Below are 27672 nucleotides of genomic sequence, written 5' to 3' on the forward strand. Positions count from 1 at the left end.
ATGGTGCTATACAATTCAAAAGGAATAAAATGCAATCCTCGTTATGGCTCCAAAGCAGCAAATAGATAAGGCAAAGTTAATAGTACCTAAACATGTTCTTTAGGGTTGGGAAATAGACACCATATTACTTGACAGGGGTTATGGGTGGTGTAAAAGAATCAGTTATTCATCTGCGCCTTTGGGCAGGTGCAATCTTTTCATCCTGGCTAGATACACATATTTTGCTACATAGTACGTTAAACTTAAATTTGCAGACCGTCTGCACAAACTAAGCGCCCCCTCTGCTCTACGGACGGTGTGCCAAATAAGCAAAGGTTTCAGATAAGCAGCTCTCAGAGGCCTATATCCTTGGCATAGCAACATACAATGAGTAATAGTTTCCTCTCCTCATCCACAGATGGCACAAATGCTGCTAGTCAATCCCTTCTAGGAACAGGGAAAGCTTAGGGACATTCAGGGTCCCCAATCTAAGCTTCAACAAAAGTGTACAAGCATATGAAGGAGAACTAGAATCTAAACATTCTTCATACCCAAAATGACCTTAACATGCCAAATAGTGTGGTCCCAAGGATAGATGTACACATGCAGATACCAATTTACAAAGATAATTATTAGCTGCCTGTTTGAGTCTAACCTTAATTTTGTATCAATTTGGTGGAGATTTTCCCAAAGGTTGCTGAGTCCTAATGCCAACAAGGCTTCTCTCGACATGTACCAGCCAAGGCAAGCAGTGACCTCCTTCCAGAGACATTCCAAGTTGATGGGTGTCTCTATATTTTACTAGACCTGGTGTGCCCCATACCAAGACCCAGTACATCAAGGGTCTTAGGCCCACCTTGTCAGCAATCATGTTGAGGTCTGCCTCCATATGTAAGTGTACATTTGGGGTACTAACTGGGAGAGAAAACACTGTATTTAAAAACGGATTTCTATAATTGCCTGGGATTGTACATCACTATATCTCCAAACAACTGCCCCATATAATACAGACGCTCTAGCCAGGATTGTATAAACCTCCAGGGAAGGGAATAATGCACCTCCTCAGTTCCTTTCAACCAGCTTCCCCACTGCCCCAATGTTTTTGTCCAAAAAGAGGTTAGCCTTGTCAATGTGGGAGGACCACTGCGAATGTTCATGAAAGCTCAGGCAAAGATAATTGTAATGAATCACTTGTTCTAATGTGTTACTATCAACCTCGATATTCAACTGACAGGTCCTAGAAAACATTTGCCAGAAGACCATGGCCTTAGTTTTGCTAGAACTATGTTCGCACCCATAGGTTGCACAGTTCCTGGAAAAGATATCCATCGCTTTTTCTCAGCCTCTTAGGAGCAGTGAATAAAAGAGCTGCATTGTCTGTGAAAAATAATGCTGGTATGCTATAGCAGCCAAATCTCGGAGTATACATATTAGCTTCCAGCATGGCAGTTATAGTCACATTAATATATGTCGAAAATAGCAATGGCGCCAGAACGCACCCTTGCCTAACACCCTTCTCTACCCTAAATGATTGCGTTAGCTCATTGCCTAATCACCAATATACTGCTGCACACTTCTCAGTGTGGAGGATGTGGATTAAAGTCAACAGGTTCGATGGAAAATGCCTCTCTAACCCGGGGTCAGACAAAGTTCTGCATTGGGAACACCATTGAAGGCGGTCTTGATATCTACAAAGATCGCATAGATTTCGACTTTGAGCATGCAATATGCATTTCTGAAGAATCAGATGGAGCCTACATTTTTGGTCCATTGTACTAATCCTAGCCTGAAAACCTACTTGGAGATGGTTGATACTACCAGATATGCATGCCCAATAATGTAGCTGTTTCACTAAAATTTGGGCAAGAATATTGCTGGTTGAAGCAAGCAAGGATATTGGGTGGTAATTTTCTGGAGAATCTTCCCCCCTTTTTGTAGACCAGAATAATCTCAGCGTTCCTTCAGGACACTGGAGTTGTATTGGAGCTTATTAAGGCATTAAAGAAGCAACAAAGGATTGGAGCCCAGATTCCAGTTTTGCTCTTAAAGAGATCTACAGGCATTGTGTCCTGGCCTGGTGCTTTCCCACCTTTTGTGCCCTAAATTCTTCAGTAACATCTTGTTGTGTTATTCTGAGTGTCTGGGATTTCCACACCTAGACTGTGGGCTTTGCATATGGTGTTTACTTGCTACAGATAGGAAGCTAGCTCGTGGTTCTGCATAATGTTTCCCGAAACGATCAAACCAGGCATCCATACTGATGCACCCTTGAACAACAGATGCGCTATCCCCATCAGCGTTAACTACATTTTTCAAAAGGTCACTGTGTCTCTTCTTGTAACTGCATCTAAAAGAATATCCCATTTACTTTTATCAGAAAGTTTCTTTCAGCACACGTTTATCTACTGGGGATGGATCTTTCAGATATCTTGCTATCTTTCTTTTAGCTGCCCTGCATTCACTTCATACCAGGAGCTCAGCTTTACTGTATTTTGCTTTACTACCATCTTAGGGTTAGTGACTAGAGCTGGATAGCTTGTGTAAGTGATTAAAATTAAACAATAGCTTGGTTGTCCAGGCACCCCGTAACACATAGGGCCTCATTACCAGTCTGGCGGTAACCGAGCCGGAAAAACCGGCAGGTTACCCCCGGACTTGTATTACCATTCCGCCTCCATGATTCTCGGAATTACCGGGGCATCACGACCCCGGTGACCCGGGAATTCCTGAGGCAGAATTCTGTAAGTCCCCATTCCCATGGAGTCCCACAAGACTCCCACAAGACTCCATGGAAATGGAGAAGTGGAAACACCGGCATCATGTTGTAATAGTGCTGGTGTTACCATGTCCGCCTGCAGGCGAGTGGTGTAAAACCTGTCAGGTCAGACCTCCCGCCTGCAGAACTCGAGATCAGCGGTCTGGAAAGAATGGTGGTAGTGGATTTACCACCACCTTTCTTTCCGGACTGGCTGACTCGTAATGAGGCCCATGATGTTTTGAGCTGGCCCAGGAAGATCTGATTAATACCGGGAATAGGATCTTTTTCGTCGAATCAAGCCCACTTTATCAATGGTCAGCAATGGCCTTCGATAAGGACCATTGAGGTTCTATCTATTAGTGTAGTTTCCCCTTTGTATGCCCCTGTGTTTCTTATCACTGTGGCAAGGGGCCTGTGATAATTTTCCATCCTGTCTACCACCTGGAAATCTAGCAACAAATCCCAATACCAGGGAAGGATCAGGATATAATTGATTCTACTGGATCCATTATTACCATCAAATGTAACCTTTGCAAGATGGTCCCTGATAACAAGCCCGTTGCATACCCATAGTTCCCAATCATACAATAGTCAAGAGGTTTCTACAGCCTGTGAGTGTGCTCTCAATGGAAAGGCACTCATAAGGTCTGGGATGCCCCCGGCAAACTCCTGGTCATCCCATGAACTCTCGGCCTCTCTAAGTGGTTTGAACTGGAGACTGATGTCCCCGACTGCCAGGACATGTACCTTCTTTGGATCAGATGAGGACCAACGCTCAACGAGCCCCATCATAAGTTCAAACATTTAGCAATGAGACCTGCCTGTGTCTAAAATATACATTGAATGATACAAAAATATGCTGTTGACCAGTCTTCGTTATTAAATATTGCAAGTCTGGGGAACCTGAGTGGTAAGCCTCAGTATCCCAGTTCAGTTCAGAGCTCACACAAGCCAAGAGTTCCCCACTAGGTCTGCCCCTAGTAACCTTCTATATTCACATCCTCCAAGGACCAGATTTCTTGAAAACAAATCAGTTTGTGGTTGTCAATACACTTTTGCTGACTATTTTCTACCAACAGTTTCCCGATCCCAGCAATGTTCCAGGAAATTATGTTAATGTGGTTTGACATGCCTATGTGCTCCCTATCTTCCTCGCTTAGTGGTCAGTCCATCTCATCCAAATCATTGCTGGTATATATGTCAATAACCATATTGTTTTCTTCAGGGTATTTTGGGGACAGACCCCCTGGCATGATGTGGCACTCGGTACAAAGGGACGTAGCACTATTCTTGATCCCATTGAAAGAAATGAACTATAATTAATTTCCAGGAGCCCGTGAGCCATTAATGGATCCTTGAAAAATAATGTATATAATCATCATCGCCACCTGGCATGGGTTTCCTAATACAATACTCTATGTCACTTCTTATCACAGACAGGCAACCCTTTACATGTCAGATCCAGTGAATACACTTATTCATTAACAAATCCTGAGACTCATAACTCCCACTGCTTAATCTGGGAATCGTATGCATTACAGCATCTATACCCCATCCCTTGGTTTCCCTCCCTGAGACCCTCGAATGAGATGTCCCTTTTCTGGCCAGTCACATCTGGGTCAGGGTTTTGCTTGAGTATCCTGACCTCCCATATTTGGGTGACCTTCAATATGCTTCTTAATGGTAGATGTTATTGCCTCTGACCAAGCAGGTGGGTTGATGGGCTCCAGTGGGGACTTCTATTCTTGGTGGTGATGCCGCTTACCCAGCCATTCTACATGCAACCTAATGAGTATCCCGCTGCAGCTTTAAATGCTCCAGCCTGGGGCTACTCTCAGTGCTCCCAGGACCAAGCGTACTGCTAACTCTCAGTTTTCTTATAATTTTCTTAAGAAGCAACAATTACATTCTTAACTCAGCAATGATCATACCTACATCCATGGCAATGGTATGTTCTCTATCCTGCAACCTTCCATCCTCCACTGCCCCATTTCCTTCCATAACCTCCTTAACGTGCAATCTGCAAATGTTGGGGAAAGCATCAACACTTTAACTTAGAGCAGCAAATCTATTTTAGTTGGGACAGAAGGGGAGATTTCAAATAACTCTTCATCACGGCCTAAGCTATTAATAAGAGTGTGGGTTCACGCAGTTATCAGATTGGGGGGTGGGGGAACAGTCGGAAAGGTTACTATGATATGTAATGTATTGCCCTCCTTCTCTTCCTTGGATATAACCACAATGGAAGGTAGAAATACCTCCACGGTGTGCACCTCAATTACACTGCTAACTACTTTCTTATCCCCACCACTTCCTCCCACCAGAATACTATAACTCCTACCACCCTTGTGTCCCCTCAATTTATCGATTTCATAGGTATCCAGTTCTTCAGCTGGTTTCCCCCTTGTTGCCCCTGATTACTGCAAGTTCACCCCCTGAGGCTCTGGCCATCCTTTTTCCAGCCCTTCCCTTAGGGAGCACTTCAGGCTCAATAGAAACGTTATCAGGGAGCTCTATTACCGCACAATTTTAGTGTGCGCTCTTTTTAGCTGAGCTTTTCCCACCATCTATATCAAAATTCAACTCATTTTTATCTCAGTAATGAGAACATTGATTCCTTTTATAGGTTCGAAAATGTTAAATAACTTTTTTGGCACATTACTCAGGGATGTGTTAGAGATGGCTTTCCTTTTGGCCATCCACCTTGCTAGCTGCATTCTTAAATAGCAAAACAAATAAGCTTCCACGTGTGAACTTTAAAGTAGCTCATGCTTCTTTTTTCATAAAGTTAACACAGGATAATTTCAAAATTAAACTCCTTAAGAACTACTGATCCTAATTCACAGGATTTAAGATTAAAATTACACTTGCTGAAAAGAGGCTGAGATCATTCACAATGGTCAGTTCCCTGGTTGTTTCTATGCCAGCATGCTTCAAACCTCACTCCAGGCGGACAATCTTGCTGTAGTAAGCACCTGCAGGCTTTCACTTCTTATAGGATTGCAAACACTAATATTTTGGTGAAGTGGCAACGGGCTTCAACTCAACACCCAGCTCGTTCTGACAGCATGCGGCTTATGACAGCTGCAGCCCTTGTCCACGTCAGGCTTTTCCGCTCCAGGCTGCTGGGCTGGTTTAAATATTAATGGTTGTGAGATACAGGGCTCAAACAGGTGGAGTGGCTGGAGGAGCTTGCAGCTTATGACAGCCTCCACCCTTGCCCAATCAGTGAATAAAAAAACCCTTCTGATAGTTTCTTTTATGCAAGTACTTATGATCAAATTGTCAGAAAACCCAGGTTGTCATACACAAAAATCAGTTACCAAATATCGTTTGCATACTGCAAGCCAAATAAATAAACACATACATAAATACAACGTGATTGAATCCAGCAAAAACATTTTAACAAACATGTTTCATGATTTGTCAAAACAATGTGCTTGTAATGTTCAAAATACCATAGAAACAATATTTGTCGTGAGAAAAGTAATCAACATGATAGACATTTGCTCTGAGTCCAGTGTTGTCAACCAATGTTCTTGGTCTTGCAATGGCAAAGCAAAGAGATTGTCCAAAACATGATAGCATACTATTTCATACAGCAGACAGCCATGCAGAAAATCTCTCTATATAAAATGCTTAGGTATGTTTCTGTACTCAGCTGATGCAATCTATCAGTGTGTGGTTGCCCTCTGCTCTCCAAATGGCAAAGTGCACTCACTTCAACAAAAGCTATCATTTCAAAATCTGGATGCAATGTATCAGTGTTAGGTTGCCCTCTGCGGTCCAAATGGCAAAGTGCACCCACTTCAACAACAGCTACCATTTCAACAAACACATTTCAACAAAAAGAATGAGCATGGTTCTACATGCTCATCCAAACCTTCCAATATTGCAAACATTCGGAAGTTACTTCTCCCCACCCCACTTCTCTTCACACAGGGCACAATGGTTCTAGTGTCAATGAACAGTTAATTACTGCTCAACGTGTCAGTATATAAAGAGCAAAACGCTGTAGGATGAATGACTCCTCACAAGCTAAAACTGAAAGTAGGTGCTTTAATTATGCTACTACGGAATCTTATGCCATCACAGGGACCAAGGTTGACAAAGACACATCATAGAGGCCCGTTTGATCGATGGAACTTAGATACTGTTCTGATACTGTGCATACCTCACATTCCATCCGATACGTTCAGCCTTTTCAATGACCATTAATAAGTCAAAGGAATCCATGCCCCCTTCCTGGAAGCGATCAGTGGTAATTCTGATATTTAAGGAGGGTGACAGAAGTGACCCTATGAATTAATGACTGATATTGACCTTGAAGATATGACACCTTGGCGTATGTTATCCCGGGAACAGCTAGTAAAGTAGAATTTACTGTCACTGTAGACAGCACAAATATGCACTTGCTTGATTCCTCCTGGAAACCCTTACCTGGGCTATTTTCTTGGTCCACTGACTCAGTCAAAACAACAACAAAAAAATTAAATAAACTGACTGTTTGTTGATTGTCATGTTGCGATATCTTTGCACATGTTCTTGACTGCCTAGTTTTATGTATAAGTGGAACCAGGGTTTTAATAACCAAATGAAATGTAGTTGAACTCCATTTCTCTTACATTTCCTTTGTTCAGCTTTAAAATTCATTAATAAGTTGTTGGGCAAACACATACTTAGATCATGCAAGTACAGTCAATTTCTTTTCTCTACGCTTTCCATTCATATGGTTTTCTATATATTTTTGAAGCAATCTGTAAATAACACATTTATGTAGTATAGTCCAGACCCTGATGAGAAGAGAAACAGAATTGTACTGTATGCATCAACCCTCAGTACATGGCTTGACATTTTAAAGCTCAAAGTCCTAGTGCCAAGAACATGCTTTCCCTTGGGATGCTTGTCAAAAAAACACATCATAGCTCTGGCTGCAATATTTGCCACCTATCGTTTCTGATTGGCAGTGAGATTTATTTGCTGCAATGATGGCAATGCAAATCCTGCATTATAAATTGTTACCAGTGATACCAATGGCGACACAATATATTATTCAGTTTTGTAATCGCTCTGAGAGAGGCCAAAACGACCGCACATTGTTCCCTAATATGGTATTCACATGATAAAAATAAAGCCAAGATTTTTGAATTTGGGAAGAGTTTACAATAACAATGCTCTTCAAGTGCAATTTCCACAGTAAGGTTAATTTGCTCCAAAACCATGGGCGTCATTATGCGTTTGCTGGTAACCCGCCGGTAGAACGGTGGGTTACTGACCAACTCGCCTTACTATTACCGTTTTGATGGTTTCCCAGGGTTACTGTGATATTACGGGTGCCGTAAGTAAGTTCCCATTCCATGGAGTCCAACAGAATGAGTCTGCCCCAATCACTGGCACCTGTAATACCAGTGCCGGTGATTGGGGAAATTCTTTGCCGATAGTTGCCTGACCTCCCGGCAGGTCAGGCCTGCCAATAGTTCACGGCTCCTACTCAAAAACTTGGAGTGTGACAGTCTGGTAAAAATGCCGGATCCGGGATTAGTGGCCGTTTTACCTGCATTCTTACCAGACCGGCACACTCGTAATGATAGTCTTCCTTTTTGGGTGTTAACATTAGAACATTGTTATTTTTAATACCTTTAGCGGACATTATTTAATGTCCAAAGGCCTATCATGCTTTCAGTAAAAGGCATGTCAAAGCCCTGGTTAGCAAAGGATAGTCCAGCTGATTTGGGAAGGCATACAATCCACTTGTTTCATAAAACCACTGCAAATACACAGCACAGAAATGATTGAGGAATGCAGGTGGAAAGACTCCAGGCCTAGATCTATTTTATCGTTTTTGTTGGTAATCTGAGAGTCTCAATGACTATCCCAATGGCGTCTGTCACTTCTGTAACAATTGGCTATAAATGGGTGGCTAATCTGGGACTTCTCTGCGGGAATATGCAGAAAGTGATGCTATTGATGGCATGGGCTGAAGTTGTACTACTCTCAAAGACTCCTGCTGGCCCACATGGGTCAGATTGAGCAGTTGTTGAACTGCGCCTCACTTGAGTGAAAATTGATTGGAGCCTGGATCCAGCCACCCTAATGACCAAGGATCAATGTTAATATATGAGAGGCATATCTCGGCCTACTCCAAGTAGATTATCCAGAATGTGTTTACCTTGATGGCATGGGGCTCAAGGAGTTTTGGTGGTGCAGAATGCTGCTGGCCCATGTGTGTCTGATTGAGAAACTGTTGGAAAAAGGCCCCATTTAAGAAGTTATTGGAGCCTGGAGAAATCCAGCAGGCTTGTAAAATAGTGTGGTCCCCATGGGGGTCTGGGGGGGGGTGGCCTGCTGAGTGCTCTATTTGTTGCAAAGGCAGAGAAGAGGGTTTTAAACTGAACACATAATATATGTTCTTCCTGGCTGTCCTCCCTCGAGAAAAGAAAACAAGAAAGATGACGTCCATTCCCAGATGATCACTCTTAACCTTGCAAAGTAAATTATTTAGAGGGAAAAATGTATTTCGCAAGCAATTGTGTTTTGTAAAATAAATAAATAGCTAAATAAATAAAGAAAGAAAGAAATACACACATAAAGGCATTACAGTCAAATATATCTATGTGGCAATATATCAGCAGGTTTGCATGTAGAACTCAAATTCATTCAACTAGCCTGACTTTTGGTCAACAATCTTGACCCAAGCTTCAAACATATTTCTCTGAGTAAAAATGTGATTTAACCCTCTATCAGAGGGATACATGCAACATTATTGTTAGCCAACAGAAATGTACCTAGAATTTAGTCTTCTGGAACATAGGTGTATTACTCCAACCAGTGTGAACATGTTACCTTTACTCTTTCCCTGCAGCACTGCATGTTCATATGTTCTCAGTGAAGATCCATGACCATGTACGTAAGCAGAAATTAAAACCATCCTTTCTTTTCCTTATCTCGCCTACAGGAGCATGGACTCAGACGATGAGCCCGTGTTTGCAGAAAGAATAGACTACAACACCGACAGCTGCTCAGACCAGGAAGTGGATTTTGGGGATTCTGACCCTGACATACAGCAGAGGGGTTTGGAATCAGAAGACGAATTGCATGGGGACCAAACACCCAGTTCTGAACTTCTTGATGGACTCTGTCTTTCTAGCAAGACATCAGCCGACACAGCATCCCTCTCTTTGCCATCATCACACATCGGCTGCTCACCGGAACCAAACACACATCACCAGGAGCATCATTTGGACTGCTCAACCACCCAACAAGTTGGACAGTGTTTGTAATAAGAGCCTTACTATCTGAAACCTGCATATGTGTTGCCATGGGCTTGCATATCCATTGGCGTACCAGCAAGATGGATCTTTAAAATCAAGGGCTACTTCATCAAAGAGCAGGTGGCATTCATGCAATTGCTGCAATGTATTAAATAAAGCAATCTAGAAGGGTGTAACATCTACTGCTCAAATATAAATATGATTAGCGCTAATATCACAACCCTCACTACAGTCTATTTATGGGAAAAGGTGGCAACATAATCGTGATGTGTGTTGAAGAGTAGCTGATATGCAATAGTTAACACAAAGCATAGTGTTGCACTAGAAGTGTTACAGTCTTTATTGTTGTAGCTTGAGACTAAAACCATTAGTTGTAGTATTCAGTTGACCTCGTTGCATCACAGCAAGCAGGGAGATGGTCATAGATTATATAATTATTTAAATAAAGATTAAAATATGCTGACAGTGATGTCTGTGTTTCCTCCTCGTTGGAATATGTCCAGAAATTAGCTCTTGTGTTTTTTATGCTGATCAGCATTTCTTTTTTTTTTACTAATTTGATGATTTTCATTTGGGATTAACAAAGAGAAACCCTCATGCTGAGAAATTGTATATCTTGCAAATGCAATTGTTTAATTTGGTAAATAATATTAATAACATGAATTTTGACTCTCTTGTTCAAAACTACGTGAGGAAACATGCCCTCCCCTTTGCTTCTGGCATCCTGTCCTCACTCTCCTCTATTACCCTCCCTCCACCCTCCCCAACTCTTAATCCTCCTTTTGCCCCCCTCCTTTTACTCTCCTGTTCTTACCCATAGTACCGGATGGCCTCTCTATGAAAGTCCCCTCCAAGCAGGAGCTCCTTTGCTCCTCCAGAACTATCAAGGAAAACATTGCCTCCCTTGCACCAGCCTTGGCCGATTTCTGTAATCACTCCTTTGCCACTGGCTCCTTCCTGCTTCCTCTCAGGTACTCCCTTGTGCATCCTCTCCTCAGAAAACCCTCTGCTGACCCCTCCTGCCTGACTAACTACCATCCTATATCTATAAACCCCTTTCTGGACAAGCTCCTGAAGAGTTAATCCAACACCCTCAATCTGTTGGTTGTCTCAACAACCACCAGTTTGGGCTCAGAGCGGCCAGTGGCACGTAAACTGCTCTTCTGAACACCTGTGAAGACTTGTTCTCTAATTTTGATTCCAACTCTCCATCTGTTCTTATCCTTCTCGATCTTTCCTTTGGCTTTGACACAGTAAATCATGTTACCCTGATAAATCGGCTCTGTGACACCCTTGGCATCATGGTCTAGTACTGGACTGGCTGACCTTGTTCCTCTCTGATTTCCTGCCCAGGTTCAACATGGGCACGTTTTCTCCTATCACACTTTCCACCTGTTATGTCCCATCAGGCTCTATCCTCTTGCCGTGACTCTTCAACATTTATATTGCCCCTTTGGCGCATCTGATCTCCTCCTTCTCTCCTCACTTCCAGTGTTACGCAGACAACACGCAGCTCTCCTTCAAACTTCCCTCTTCTTCCTCCTCTTTCTCCGCTCCCATCCCAGAATAGCAATTCAGGAATGGTGTGCTTCTAATGATATGTGCCTTAATGCACGTAAGACTGAGATTCTTCTCATTTGGAGCTCAGCTCCTTCCTTCCCTCCTACCCACTGGCTGCCCTTTTTGGGTCTGCTCCGCTTACTCTTTTGTGAGGCAAAAAACCTTGGCATCATCTTTGACTCCTCTCGCTCCTTCTCTCATCACATTGCAGACCTTGCCAAGGAGGCCCACTATCAGGTGTAACCTACTCAGAAGCATTCTTCCTTTCCTCACCGTGTGCCAGTACATCAATGCCTCCAGAGCTGTGGTCCTCCACAGGCTGGACTACTGCAACAGCATCTCCCTTAATCTTCCTTTAACCTGCAAGACCTGTCCTTGGCGTCAAGCCCAGGGGCTGACTGCATCTCTGCAACCCAGAATCTCTCTACTGGCTCAAGGATGCTGCTAGGATCAAGTTAAAACACCTCTGCATCATATACAAGGCTTTCTGAGGATTGAGGCCGCACTACATCCAACTCTCTCTTCCGAAATACCTCCCTGCTTCTAGCTCCACCTCTCAGTAAATCAGACGCTTGTCTAAGCAGAGAGTGGGAGGTAGATTCTCTCTCCTCTGCAGGAGTTTCCTTCTGGAACGGTCTGCCCACCCCTCTCAGGCTTGAGCCGGATCTCCTTAAATTCTAAATGCTCCTCAAGACCCTCATTTTCTCTTCTTCCTTACCTCTCCTCCTCCCCAGCTAACACCCCTGTCAGCCTCATTGAATGGCTGCCTGGCTCCCTCTGAGTTCTACAGGGCTCCAGGTCTCCCCACCCAGTCCACCCCCCTCCTCACACTTAGCATGTGAAGCTGCTCCACCTGCACCATCTGCAATCCCTTGCACTTGCCCTCATGGCCTCCCCTAAGCATTTGCCTAGCCCTTGCGTCTTATCCCCACCCTCCTCTACCCTCCCCTTTTTCTCTTGCACTCTTTATCCTGCATTTACCTTCCCACCCTAACACTACGCACTTTGCGCTGACTGGTCCCCGCTTCTTCCATTTCTTGTTACTGTACTTGCACAATCCGAATGTCACAAGGCCTAGCAGGAACGTTTTTGTTATCTTTCTCCCTTGTCCCACCCCTTTTTGCCTTGTGGTGCCTTGAAAGACCATGTGTTGTATAATCGCCTTACAAATATCCAACAAATAAATAATAAATATCAGCATTTCATCCTGGAATGTCCCCTCTTCCACCCCAACACACCCTCTTCCTTTGTCTGCTTAATTGTAATATAATAATTGAAATGAATGCATCAGAAACAAATCCAGCTTTCAGGACTTGTGACATAAATTGAAGGTGCTCTTTAACATATATATTTAACGTGATATTGGATGACTGAATAACAACATCACCTAACAGAGAACATGCAATCATTTGCCTAAGTATTACTTTTTGTATGTGTATAGTAGTTACCAAGCAGACATAAGTGGTGTGTCAATAAATTAAAATAATGTTGAAATAAAATGTTCATTGATAAACATGATTATACTTTGTGATGTGTGTAATGTGAGGACTGTGACGTGCCAGCCCAAAGTCTGGGAAGCTGTCCTCTTGGTTGCAGAAACAACATAATGGACAAGGACGTGATGTGTGTGACCTGAGTGATTTTGTAAGGTTCTTTATTTCAAATGATCCTGCATGGGAGCCACTCTAATGCAAATAACATTCTTGGGTGAGAAAAGCACACACATTGGGTCTGCTAGCGATAAAGACAGCCTTCTTAAATGCAAAAATGGGAACATCATAGTTGAACATGTGATCAATACAACTCTTTATGGAGAAAGATCCCTGATTTTATACCCTCCTATGACAAGAAACAGACAGACAGTTTTTAAACTTAATATTGTTTTTAAATAATGGATCAAGAAAATAAAGGTTGTCCTATTACTTTCTATTGTCTTACTTGTGTTCTTGGAGCCCCTTCTCAAGAGGATAGGGAGGTGAGGCTGCTACCCAGTAGTCCCCCCTAAGGGTGGTTTAATGTGGAAGGACCTGATGGGGAGGGAATCCCCTCCTGGGTATAAGAATGATCACCTGGGTGACATATGGCAAAACCTACAAAGCCAAACCTACCCTAAACCTCTAGCACCCCTTCACACCCCCCCAACCAACACAACTATGGGCTATTACAGTATCATGTTAGTTTCACCAACTTAGACCAAGAAAATCATCCAACATATAAAATGTAACATACTGTCAGTTACATCAGCTGAGATGAAGAAGAGCGTCCAAAAATCAAATGTCAACCCCAATGCAAATACTGAGAAGAGGTTGCCCAAAGGAGCCATGAAACAAGAAAAGCCATTCTAGTGGTCCACAGGGGAGTGGCCAATAAAGCAACATGAACTCAGAGGTTGTACTCAGTAAGGGAGAGAACAGTCATGGATGTGGTCCAGCCTAAAAGTAAAGCAGCATGGGAACAGTCCAGCCCAGAAGAATCAAAGGTGGAGTGGAGAACGCTCTGTGGAAGAAGAAAGCAGTCATCTACTGGAAACTAGAAGCAGGTGGCAACAATAATTTTCCCAATGGTGTGGAGCCAGTTTTGTATGGGGCTGGAGGCTGAGAAGCAGTGAAATGACCTGGAGAAGGTGGACCGTGGTGTCCTATAACAGTGCCTACACAGCCGGACCGATGAGTGGGAACAAAGAACTTGGAACAGGTGCCACACAGTCAAGGAAGGCCTGTGCATCACTCCTGAATGGAGCACTGCAGCCAGCAGAGGTAACAGGTGTAAAGCAGAAACTGTCCGGGGCTTAAAACCTGACATTAAACACATGTTAATTGGGAATACTGACTGCAAGTTAACTGAACTTGATTATACAGGTATTCCTCTTAGTGGCAGTACTTGGCAGGAGAGTAAACTAAGGGGGCCCGGCAAAAGGAGAGGACAGAAAGGGTTTGGAACCTGAGAAAGATAAGGGTTTGGGACCGAAGCGAAACCAAGCGAGCATAAGAGAGAGTCGCCCTCAAGATAGTGGCAGAGATAAGTCCACTGGCAACCAAAGAAGGGCCTGGCACCCATCCATAATCAGAGTGTGGAGGAACAGCCCACTGGCCATCAGGGAATGGTGTTGGACCCTCTCCACAAAGCCTTGGGGAAGAAGAGTCCAATGTTCACAAGGAAAAGGTCTGAGATCCTGCCCACAAATGCAGTACGGAAGAAGAAACCACTGGTGACAGAAGGGCTTGTGACCCCAACAAAGATACATTTAATCATGTTACCACAACAAAATGTATAAATACCAAACTGAACACTCTGACTATCAACTGGTACTGGGAGGAGGAAGTCATTCTCCTGTTAAAAAAAGAGAAGCAGAGAGACAACAGGGAAAGGGAGTAATCCCCCCTGGCTTTGGTGTATCAAGAGCACACCAACAGAAGAGAGGCATTCTGTTGGTCCTGTGATGAAAGTACATTTTTTATGCCATGTAAGGGTGTAATTCCCCCTCGCCTTTTTGGACATTATATCAAGATATACCAGGGGTAGGGTTTCATTCCCACTGGCTCTTTTTGGACTTATACAGAATCACACCGAGAGAAGGGAGTCATTCTCTTGGACAGAACATTGTATAGAGACTGTTTTGAAAACCTGCAAATCAGAGGAAGTGAAGTCATTTCCCGTGTTGTTTGTGCTTGAAGGAACATTTTTGTTAAATAACATTCCACAAATGGGAGAAAGGAGCAATTCTCATAAAAAAAGGAACTGTGTTTTAGACATCCTGACAGACTTTTTCAGTGTCGGTTTTGATGCAGGGAAACCCCTCTTAGAAGTTAGGGAAAGTGAGGACTTATGTTCTAAAATGTATAATAAAGGTCAATAACCAAAATCATGCCTTTTTGTCAATCTCCTCCTTCCAAACCCTTACAATATATGATATGATGTGATATGATATGGCATTTGTAACGCACCTATACACAAGTGTTTCACGGTGCAACGAGGCAAGGAAGGGGGACCAGAGGGAGGAAAGAGGCAGCTATCTTACTAGGCCAAATGACATTGAGATTGCGCCTGTGCAGGGGAGGGGGAGGGGAAAGTGCCTGGGGAAAGGGGAGGGTGCAGTGCTGTACATGGGATCAAAACATTAACAGGAAGTGAGGCCAGCAGGTGGCAGGTGCAACAGTAAGTGCAGACAGCAGGTGTCCAAAAGTGCAGGTAGGGGGACTGAAGGATCAGATACAGACTCAAGTGCAAGGGTTGCCGGGAGGCAGTGTGGGTGTGCAACTTGGCGGGCAGGGACTTGGGCCCGAAATCAGAGGGTAGCCAGGTGACCAGTGCAATATACACACACATCAATATGTATAGAAGCAAATATGTATAATTATTATAGACAAAAGAATAACATTCTCTCCAATATAAACATATAATTTGACAAATGTTCTGATTAAAACAAAGTCGTAGAATAATATTGGGAACACAATGATTCACTTAGATTTCTCTGAAACCATCTACATGAGTTAACATCACACAATAGAAAAATATTGTCTTATCATTTGACTTTCTTGTTGTAGAATTGATTCAATCAAAAATCCGTGAACATTATTTATGGCACACCCTTGGTGTCTATCTTGGGAATAGATACAAGAATGTTTTGTAGAGTTGGCATGGTTACAATTATTCGAAGGATTTGGGTTCAGGAATTCTATTTCTTTTTGGAATGCTACAACAGCAACACCTACCTCCCTCACTGTTTGTCTGTTTGTTTGTTTGTTTGTTTTATTATTTATATTGCGCACCAGACCCATGGGTATCAGGGCGCAGAGCAAAATACAGTTTACAGCTTAGTTACACAAAGGAATAATACAATACAGCGCATGATATAAACAGGTCAAACAGCAATATACAGTTATGCGTGCATAAGAATCTCATGAGAATGAAAGTAGCAAAGTCGGCAGTTATATTAGGAAAAGGTGTTTACAATGGCTAGATAGCAATAAACTTATAAGCTTACAGGTAGCTTATCTACATTAATATATTTACATGGAGGCAGAGAAAATCAAATATAGGTGTCAATGAAGGCTTTATTTGCCTAAGGGCCTCATTACACGGAAGGCGGTAAGGGTTAACGGTCACTGGTAATGGTACCGGTGACTGTTAACCCTTACCACCTTACTACGAGGTCCCTTTGCGGGTAGGTACTTTAACGCCTGCTGTTTAGCAGGCGTTAAAATCCAACCCGCAAAGGGACCAGGGTGCTAATTACGGTACCGCAATTTGCGGCACCGTAAATAGCACCTTCCCCATTCCCATAGAGCCCTATAGGGCAAAAATGGGAATGGGGAAGGGCAATGGTGGAAGGGGGAATTACCGCCCCGCCAACCTTGGAATAGGTCGGTAATTCCCCTTTCCACCAAGGCGGTGCCGGTATTTTACCGGCATGGACCAAGGTGCTAATAGTAATTGGTAGGTATAGCTGGGTCTAGGGTCTTTTTGAGACTGGATGGGATGATGCCTGAAGAGAAAGAGGCATTAATGAGTTTTGTGATGAAGGGGGCCAGGTCTCTGGCTGCGTCCTGTATAAGTTGGGCTAGGCATTGATCGGCCTGGCATTTAGAGGGTTTCAGTGAAAGGATGAATTTATTTCTGTATTGAGTATGGTAACGTTTGAGAACTTAAAGTACAGGGGCCATCAGTGTTGTTAGAAGGTACAGGGGCGGGTGCTGGTCAAGTGGAACAGATTGGGGAAGTTTTTTTCATGGCAATTTTTGATTGTAGGGTCGTAACATTATTGGCATGTGCTTGCTGTATGTTAGAGCACCAAAGATTGTCTTTAACACAGGTGTCTGTCACTGGGATGGGAGCTTCTAGCTCTTTCAAGATAACAAAGAGTTCTTACTAGATTTGGCTTGTGTTATTATGGAGTTATAGGTTTAGCTAAGAGTAGTTCCTTTTTATAAAGAGTGGTTATGGTGCTAAGGTTAGTCTTATTTTCCTCAGATGGTGTTAATCTCCAACATACCTCGCATTGTCTTTTTTTGGTTCGTAATGATTTTAAGTGGGGTGTATACCACGAGTTGAGGTGGGCTTTGGGCTTGCTTCTTCTCATTTTGAGTGGCGCTATTAAGTCAAGAGATGAGGACATGACTTTGTTAGGTATTACCCAAATTGTTTGTTTACAATTGTTCTAATGAACAATTGACCAAATTTAAAGGGTCACAATTGACCTTTTCACAATTGACCATATATATATATACGTATATATATATATGCCATTTGTGATGCCATCTTTCATGTTCTGGGGGTTAGTGTTAGCAGTGCACAGTGGTGATGGCAGGTATGGGGGCATAGCTTACCATAACTGGCGAATTTCAGGGGTTTTTCAGTTTTAATTTGAACCATAATGGGGAGGTAGAATTTTTTGTTTTTAACTGAAGTTCACAGGTTGGGCAACTTAACCATAATGTCCCCTCAACAAAGTTTTCTTGTAGTGAATTTTACAGGTTTTTGGAAGGGGAACTTAATCATAGCATTGTGTCAGTGAAGTTGTTGTGCTGAATATACACTGTCATCATGTGATTGTGGGAGATATGTAGTATAATGTACGTACTTGATATACATTTAACATAGAACATACAGAACCCCCTCCCTATTGATATTAGAAAGGGACGGAGTGAGCGCCTGTTTGCGGACGGGGACAGACGGGATCAACATTACTCAAAGATGCAGGGGGTATATGAAAATGTACTATTGTCTTACACAAAAAATCTGCAACGTAGAAGAAGGACATAAAGACATTATAAGTAGTAATAAGTAAATATGTAAACCTAAAAGTGTGAAATGAAAATGACACATTTAATAACCATGTAGAATGAAATGGATGGTACCGTAAAAAAAAGGATGCCTCCATCGTAATCACTTCATAGAAACTCTGCAGCCTGGACCGACAGTGGACGGACGCAGTAAGACTAAGGGAAATTACATCAAAATAGTGAGTGAAGGTCATTTTTTTGTATGTGTGTGTAATGTTTTTGGTATGTGGTGCAGAAATAATAATTTCTTTCTGTTGTTTTGACACAGAAATGGCAAGTCCTTTGGAGTGGCTGGAAGAGAATTTTCCGCATGGGAAAATGTCTGAAGAGAGCGACAATAATGGTACACACTGCTCTGCATATGCAAAATTATGATCAGTATTTTATAGGCATCTAACATATGTATATTTTTATTGTACAGACCAGGAAAGAAAAGAATAAAGGTCAACAAACGAGAGAGAAGAAAACAGGATGAAAAGGATTGAGCAGAAAATGGATTTACTGAATGACAATTTTAAAAGTTTAAGGGAGTTTGTGGAGGACTGTGTGAGAGGAAAAGTAGGTTACCATTGTCCCACCTGTACCTGCCCCGCTTCTCCATTCCCTAGTGAACCATCCCCAAACCTTCAAGAAGAAAATAGACGTTTTGACGAAACATCCATCCCTTCTTCCCCTCACAAATCTTCTCCTCATAACCAGCCCGTGTTGAATCCTAATTCCCCTATATTTGTGTCAGCATCTGCTTCCCCTGGTATTTCTTGTGTGTGTTTGGAATGTTTTTGTATAGTAGTTGTAGTTATAGAGTTTGAGGAAAAACATTTTTTTTAAAGGACTTAAAATGTTCACGAACAGCAGGCCTATTCCACCTAACCGTAAGGAATGGAATGTGGGTGTTGTAAAGGCAGTAAACCTACTTTTACTAATGTCAAGTAAGATGGAGTTGATGTTTGACCGCAACATCTGTTCAAGTTGTGTGTACATAAACAGAAAGGGGCGTCCTAAGGATATTATACCTCGCTGTGCCGCTTACAAACGAGATGAAACATGTTCGTAGAACACACCAGGTGTCCGGGATGGCTGTAAATAAGCAAAATGGGAGTGTGTTAAGCACAGCATACCTGTCCGTATCGTCTGCAGCCAAAATGGTGGCATCCGTAGAACAGGCGTGGTGGCCGGCAAGTTCGTAGTCAAACAAAATTGAGTTGTCCTAAGGACACTGGACCTGTCCATACAGTGAGCATATCATGAATGCACATGCGCAGTACAACCATAAGTATAGCGACCATCGTGCTTGTCCCTAACTGTCCGTCTCACTTGTGTCGCACTTTGAATTGGTTTGAGAACCCGAACACTGTCTGTAGGACACTTGCGCGCATGCGCAAGTTTGTTACTCTGCATTTGCGGTCCAGCGGACTCCCATTTCTGTCCCGGATGTGTTCAGGACGTCATCATGTGACCGCACCCACGCTGAACGTGTGGACTAATTTGCGCAGTTTGTGTGCTTCCACAGCAGTAAAAAAGAACTTGTAAACACAAGGCAAAATATTGTAGAGTGTAAAAATATCATTTCACATAGCCCAAACAATAGCTTACCTGAGGACATGTTGTGTAAAATTTTCGTACCGCTTTTCAGTGATGAATACGGTCACGAGACACACCCCTCCACCCCTATAAATGGCCACACCCACGAGCATATCTTCATTGTCCTTCTAGCTATAGCAGATTGAGGTGTACTGCCTTTACTGCTGTAGTGACCAAAAGGAAAGTAATCGGTATGGCTTCCAAGGCTGCTGTTGGTTCATTAGCCTTTGCACCACCCCCAAACCCGCCACCATCACGACCTCTCCAAGGGCCTGCAGAGAGATATACGGGTGAGGATGTAGAGAGTGAGGAAGAAGATGAGGAAGAGAATGAGGTGGAGGAACTCCGCACTACAAGCACTCTCCGGGGGTCGTGGGTGTGGCGGTTATTTTCCATTTATGGGAACACACCAAAAGCACGTGCGAACCTGGTGAGGTGTAACCGGTGCCAGGCGGTGCTGAGTCCAGGAGATTTGGCGCGTACAGCTTTGGTACGACAACCATGAAGCGACACCTCACTTCGTTCCACACTGCGGACATTCGCAAGGTGGTGTCATGTGAAGAGCGTAGTCGATTGAGTTCCTCCACAGCATCCTCCGTGTCCGATCCTCCCACCACAAGAGACACTCCTGTGGGGGAGCGCCTTCCTCCAGCTGCCTCACAAGCCATTTGCAATGCTGTTGACCCTTACCTTTCAAAGGTGACAATAGTGTGTATGTATTGTGACATAGTACTCTGCAAGGGAGAGAGTTTTCAAAGTGCTTTTGAGGCTGCGGTCACGGAGCACCAGAAGATCTGCTCCTTACCTAAGTGAAGCTCACCCTACATCTTTCTCTGTCCAATTGCCCTTTCTTATCCCCGTGGCTGGTGTCCCTTCCTACCCTCCTTTGGCTTCCTCTCCTAGTGTGTCGTGTGCTGAGAAGCAATAAACGTGAAAACAACAGAAATTACAGAAAAGGCTCTTTTCAGAGCCGCCTTTCTCAGTTTAACAGTAGAACTATGAAGTGACCATTGTACACCCCTGGGGAGTTGTGGAAAAGTTCACAGACAGACGTAGGGGAAAAAAAGGAGAGTGCAAGCGGAGCAAACACAATGAAGTGTACGCTGGGAGTAAGTGGTGGCTCTGAAAAGAGCCTTTCGGTGGTGTGTTGTGTGGGTCAAAAACTGTGGATTGGAGAAAACGGATTGTCACATAGGTTATTGTGAATCCAAAAGCGGTAGTAATGCATTTTGTACATTGCGAAGAAAAATCTGATTGCCAGCATATGTGAGATGGACTCCATCTCTGCGGAAAATGAAAGAGCTGCCAAAGAAAATGTTTAATTATGGAATGAGGACATGCCAACATCTCTTAAAAAGGCACAAACAGCCTTATTAACATTGCGTCTCGCTTTCTCCATATGTGGACCAAAAAAAGAAGAACGCAGCCATATTTGTCTTTGTGCAATACGGGAAAAAAGTATGTGACAATTTGGAAACATGTCCATGAGCTTTGCAAGTCCTTCCTTCATTGCAAATTGCAAAAAAAATTCCAGAGACATGGCCTAAACTGTTTCCTCCACAATGAGTGATAAGTATATCTGGAGGATGTTCTGTCAGTAAAGTAACACAGAGAGGTACCAAGTCCAGCCACCTCATGCCACGCACGCCATGCCAGTGCACTTCCACATGAGGAAACCCGAGATCTGCAGATAAACTGCAGCTTTCTGCATGCACCTTCAAACAATGTATCCATGAGTCTCCCAAAATCCAGATAATCTGTTTGCGAGCACGCAAAGCCATAGCTGTCTTACTAAATCTCACCATTCAGAACATACCCACTGAACTTTATTGACCAATCCCTAGCTCTGCTCATTTTCATTTGCATGCGTCTCCACCCTAGAATCCTCATTGGTGATATGCTCTGGCTGCAAACTACCGCCATGTCCCTGGACATGTATAGGATCAGAGCGTGACGACGGTACATTAAAGTATTATTCCCCTTTTTCCCCTTTAAGGTGGACTCTAAAAAGAGCCTTTTTTTTGGTCACATACCTTACAGACATAACCATTACAGAACCTTCTCTAAAGCAAGCCTAACGTTCCAAAAGAACATCGCATTTCCCAAAGAACACAGCGCAACACCATCTGCTTCAAAATGATCCACATTACTTGGAACAATGTTTTCGTGGCTGCAGAAAAACATACCAGCGCGTAACATAAAAGCATCCATGCCACAATTAATGATACACCTCCCAATACTTTGATCTGGACAGAAAAAAAATTGTTGTCCCATTTTACTCTAGGGAGTAAACCAGAAAAAATTACTTTTGCAGTTGGTAAAATGTTCAGGAGTGCTTGAACCAACTGTCCCAAATCTGCCAACAACGTACATGCAGTCACGTAGCCCAAATGGCAAGCACCGTAGTGAAAAATGACCACATGAGGAGAGGTCATCGTACGTATGTCTCTGCAAACTTGCAGAATTGCTTCAACATTGGCATTAGTCTCAGCGTTCCACACCACCTCCACTCTCATATCGAAATTGTGTGCCTCATGCCTACTCTCAGCATAATGTTGTAAGCCATGGACAAAAATGTCTCCATGCACCAAAACCCTGACTCTCTTCACCTCTGCCACCGTCTTTCGACACAAAAGAGTAATGTGAACATCTGATTGGCTGATGCCTGCAGTCCCCTTTCCATGCAGGATTTGCTGTAAAAACCCGTATGTGACACGCCCTACCTGCGGACAAGTGTTGCCTACGTGCGGCACGCAACTCTTACCCAGTCCTTTCACCCTTTCCACAGCGGTAGCAAATTGAATCCCTCATTGGACACAACTAAGCAGTCACACAACCATCCACCAATCACATTGAACATCGCTAAATCTAACTCCGTCATCAACATTGCGCACTTCAAAATTACTGTCGATAATTCTGAATGGAAGTCGCATATCATTGCAAAGCACCTACTTCAGAAGCTACTGTGCAAGTGTTTCAAATTTCTACGTACAGCTCCATGCATGCGCACATGCATGAGTATAGAGTGCAGGTATGTATATTTTAATCAGAGAACATGTGCAACCCTTATGATTTAATTTAAACAAATGAATGCCGCTAAATGTGCATAGGCAATACATAACAATGCTCCCCCTTTTAAATGCAAGATGTCCGATTTATCATTGACAATCTGCACAACTTCTTACTGTCTTCCGCATAACCTATACGTACGTTGCAATCATGCCTATTTTGTTGCGAAACTCAATTTTGTATTAGAAAATGTAGGAGTTGTGTACTGTGTACGGCCTAGAGTAATGCTACTTGCAATGTAATCGTATAACAAAAGTAAGCACTCCCGATTGCTGTGGTGACATCTCCCTCTGAGGGTCTCCCGATTTTTCGGCATCATGCTTTTAAATTACAAGTCGAAAATGTTTTCCCATCTAATACTATGCCCTATCGCTTACAAACCTCTCTCCTATAGATAGTACACCTTGTAAAAAACAAGGCATTTTCATAACCTTGAAAATGTTAGCAATTTTGAAGGACTTGCAAGTAACACACTGCAAATACCATGCAAAGGCTGCACAGAGTGAAGTGAAAAGGCACACATGCACTGGGTTGAAATATGAAAGGAGAATGCTCTGACGAAAGATGCACAATTAATGTGTGCAGTATCAGCACTGCTGTAAACACACAAAGTAATTATTATTTTTTTTTTAATCACAGTGAAGACTACTCTCCTGAGAATCAACAGCATCTACACTGCAGACAACATATCCGAAGAAACCTGGTCATTTTGCAAAAAAAAGTAATTACAGTGCTACCTTTATATTGTAACTACTCCTCAAAGAGGCTGCATGGGTTATTTGTTTAATTTGGGCACCAAAGCAAATGTTGATTTCTGAACCATTCTACCTACAAATATCCATTTATTGAACAAATAATAACAGGCAGAATGGCTCACAAATCCCTGTGTGTTTGGAACTCAAATAACATACGTAATCCTTAGAAGATTAGATTTAGAAAAGAAGTTGCTGTTGCAAGTTTATGGCATTTCGTTTATTAATAATGCTTCTCGTCACCACTAGCCCACTTTGTACTCCCATATGAAGCACATTGTAGTAGTATACAAACAGTAAAATAGCCTTACCAAATAATTGCAAGAGTCCAATATACAGTCACACACCATGACAAAGAGCTTCCCCATCAGACTCATCCACACATGCAAACAGCACACATACTTGTACAACAGACCAAAGTATGCCTTCTTTTTTTCAACAGACACCAAAGGATGCCTACCAAAAAGCAACTCCATAGAAAGGAACGCAGAAGTAGAGTAAATCAAAATAAAAGTGCCCAATCTAAGCATCCATCTGTTGTACAGTTTGTAGAGAATTTTGGAACAAACCAGCTAATGCAGTCGGTTAGCAAAACAAAGGAAGCTTCAACTACCGAAACTTTACCTCCTCCATCAAAATGTGTCACAAAACACAAAAATGTTGACAAAAAAATTGGCTACCAGTACAGCTAGCAATGCTCCTACTAATCCTGATAGTGTAACAAGAACCCATAGTAAAAAAAAGTATTTTATCAAAAATTTTTCATCACAGAGTCCTTCAGAATCTACTAAGAAGAGGACCGAAATCATCCTCACCCCTTCAAACCTACCGTTGAAACTTAATCCTACAAGCTCTCATGGACAGTGCAATCCTTCTCAAAAGGAAGTTGTTTATATTAGTGTTAAATAGGATGAAAGCACTAACAAAACTAAGTACCAAACTACAAAAGAAACTCAGCAATAAACGGAATGTGAACAAAAATAATTTCTTAAATGTTTGTGGTGGTGAATGGAGTCACACAACAACCACAGAACCATATTTTAATGAAGAAGCATGCAAACAAAATCAAACAAACACAATTGACATCCATAGCAGTGGACGAGGGCAGCGGACGAGGGTATGAGAAAATCAATACTACCATCATGGAACAAGAAACACTGCTTACAAAACTATCTCCTGAAAACTCAGAATTACCTCTCGATTCAGCAGAACCACACCGTCCAGTATACAAATGGCCATGCTCATCAATGTGTGCCATTTCAAACAAAGCTTTCACATTTTTACGTCAGTTCCTCAATCAATATGTAAAAGGTAAAGACAAAAGTAAAATGAAAGTGCTGCAAAATATGGATATTTGTGCAGTGCGGAAAGACACAGGACTAAAAGGACATTCATTAGCCTGAATTTGTAGGCCTATTTGCAAAAGTACCTTCCATGATATCAAAAGAATATCAGTACATCATTCACTGTAAGAAATTTAGTGTATAAAATATACTATGCAAAAAGTCCAGCATCAGAATTAGGCAATTTAAATACCACTCTTCTGCATGGTACACCCAAATACTTACAAGAAGAAATGGACCATATTCAGAAAAAGTATTTTGGAAGTGAGAGCCATGTACAAAATGCAACAGTTTTAGAACATAGTAGCGACAATTCTGCACATAGCAACCTTCTATCACACACACACACAGAAAAGAAATAGTAAAATTTAAAAGGTCATCCGCTGAAGTACCAAACCATGTGTGTGTGTGTTGCCGCAGAACGTTTTACAAAAGGAACACAAAAAATGTGGGCATAGCATACAAAATAGAAAACAATGAAGACTCTAAATGGTTTGAATTAGCTTTGTACCTTTTAGCTGAAAACAAATATGAAATAACTGAACGCCTAATATGTTGCAGTTACTGTGCTGCAAAATTAGACAACAACCACACTCCTTCACGTGCTATTACAAATAATTTGGAATTGTTTCAATTACCAAAAATTCTGCAACAGCTCAATTTTTATGAGAGCATAATAAATCAAACAGTTCACCCATTTCAAGCAATTATACGCCTTCATCCAAAAACAGCAAAATTACCTTCCTCTGAATTGGTGAAAGGTATTTGTGGCAAAGTAGTTTACTCGCCATTAGATCTAACGGAAAATGTACACACTCTAGAAGTGGAACGTTCAATAGAGCATTCTTTAATAGTCTTGGTAAATGGATACCAACAAAGGACAAAAAAATGTGGCAACAATTAGTGGACTTACACAAAGTTAGACAAGCATTGCAATATCTAAAAGACAATAATGAGTACTACAAGGAAATAAATATTGATGAAAGCTTAAGGGAAACAACTGAAATAATTCAAGAGCCATCAGAAACTAGACAATTCAAACTTCTGGATCCAGCTACAGTATCCACTCTTTTGGACCATTACACAATTCATCCATTGCATTCCAATGAAAGCATAGATGATGCACTAGAAACTTACCAAATGCGACAAACCAAAGGGTCACCAATGAGTATTTGGGAAAAAAGTATAGAAGCACATGCTTTTTCACTGCTATTTCCTACTGGCAAAGGTGGAAGATACAATGATAGACCCACTCAGATTGGGGCATCAGAATACCTCTCATTACGAATGTATTCGCAAGATCCCGGATTTAGACAAAATGTGGAATACATATTCCACCTACTCTATGAAAGTGAATTAGCAACACTATGTTACGAGTTGCACACATTTTGAAATCTGGAGCCCACTTTCAAAATATGTCAGCTACGCAGTTAATATAAAAAGTACAGGAAAAAGATGAGGTTTTACAGTCAAGTATAACAAATTTGTTTGCAAACATGCGTGGTACAAAGGAATATGGTTGCTGACTGCACAGAGACATGCGTTGTATGATCAGAAACCTTGGACCACCGACTTGGTTTGTTACGCTAAGTTGTGCAGAATATGCATGGGAAGATTTACATGAGTTCCTACGCTTAGCAAATAGCAACAAAAACAACATAGTTATATTAACACCTGGAGAACTTTGCTCTCTAGATCCAGTTAATGTGTCAAGATATTTCCATCATCGTTTCATTGCCATGCTACACTTTATTTACAATAAAACTGTTCCTCCCCTTGGAGAAGTGCAACACTTCTTTTGGAGAAAAGAATATCAAGCAAGAGGAGCACCACATATTCACATTCTGTTATGGATCAAAGGTGCACCGAAATTTGGTCACAGCAGTGATAGCACTGTTTTGCAGTTTATCCAAAAATATGTCACTTGTGAAATAACTTCGCAACAGACTCATGGTTAGGTGCATGGGCAGATTATAAAATTTCGAAAACACAAATGTGGCAAATATTTTCGCCGCAAATACAAAAACAAAGGTAAATACTACACCAAATGCTGCTTTGGCTTCCCTAGTTCAGTTACAGAAACAGGTGAAGTAAACAACTTCATGTCTTCAGTTCAGCATAGTGTTAAAGGTAAATCGCCTAAGAACACGTATTATATGAAAAGAAGGGAAGAATCAAAATATATAATGATTACAATGCAATCATTGACCTCTTATGGAATGCAAACATAGATATGCAGTACATTGCAGACAATTCAACTGCTGTTGCACAATATGTCATAGCCTACTTAACAAAAGCAGAAAAAAACAGAACTTCAAGACCTCTGGGATGACCTAGCATCAGACAAAACATTATCACAGAAATTGTACAGCCTAGGCATAAAAATGGTCTCTCATAGAGAATGTGGCACCTATGAAGCAGCAGATTGTTTAACCGGTACTGCTTTGTATGGAAAATCAGACAACATAGTATGGCTAAGTCTTGGTCCTGCAAAATCTAGAAAAAGAGTGCTGAAATCAAATGAGGACATAGAAACAATTGCCAGAAATGATCCCAACAACCAAGACATTCTAAAAG

General features: G+C 42.1%; 1 protein-coding gene across 1 annotated transcript in view; it reads left to right on the forward strand.

Moving 5' to 3' along the window:
* The window catches only part of AGBL1 (AGBL carboxypeptidase 1), a 3520373-nt gene extending 3507287 nt beyond the window's left edge, over window positions 1-13086 (forward strand). The window contains exon 23 of the mRNA XM_069624284.1: window positions 9693-13086. Within this exon, the coding sequence (XP_069480385.1) occupies window positions 9693-10017 (325 nt within the window). The 3' untranslated portion in view covers window positions 10018-13086. The remainder of the gene's footprint in view (window positions 1-9692) is intronic.
* The last annotated feature ends 14586 nt before the right edge of the window (window positions 13087-27672 follow it).

Source organism: Ambystoma mexicanum, chromosome 11 (genome assembly GCF_040938575.1).
Source record: "Ambystoma mexicanum isolate Mex_15411 chromosome 11, UKY_AmexF1_1, whole genome shotgun sequence".
Taxonomy (NCBI): Eukaryota; Metazoa; Chordata; class Amphibia; order Caudata; family Ambystomatidae; genus Ambystoma; species Ambystoma mexicanum.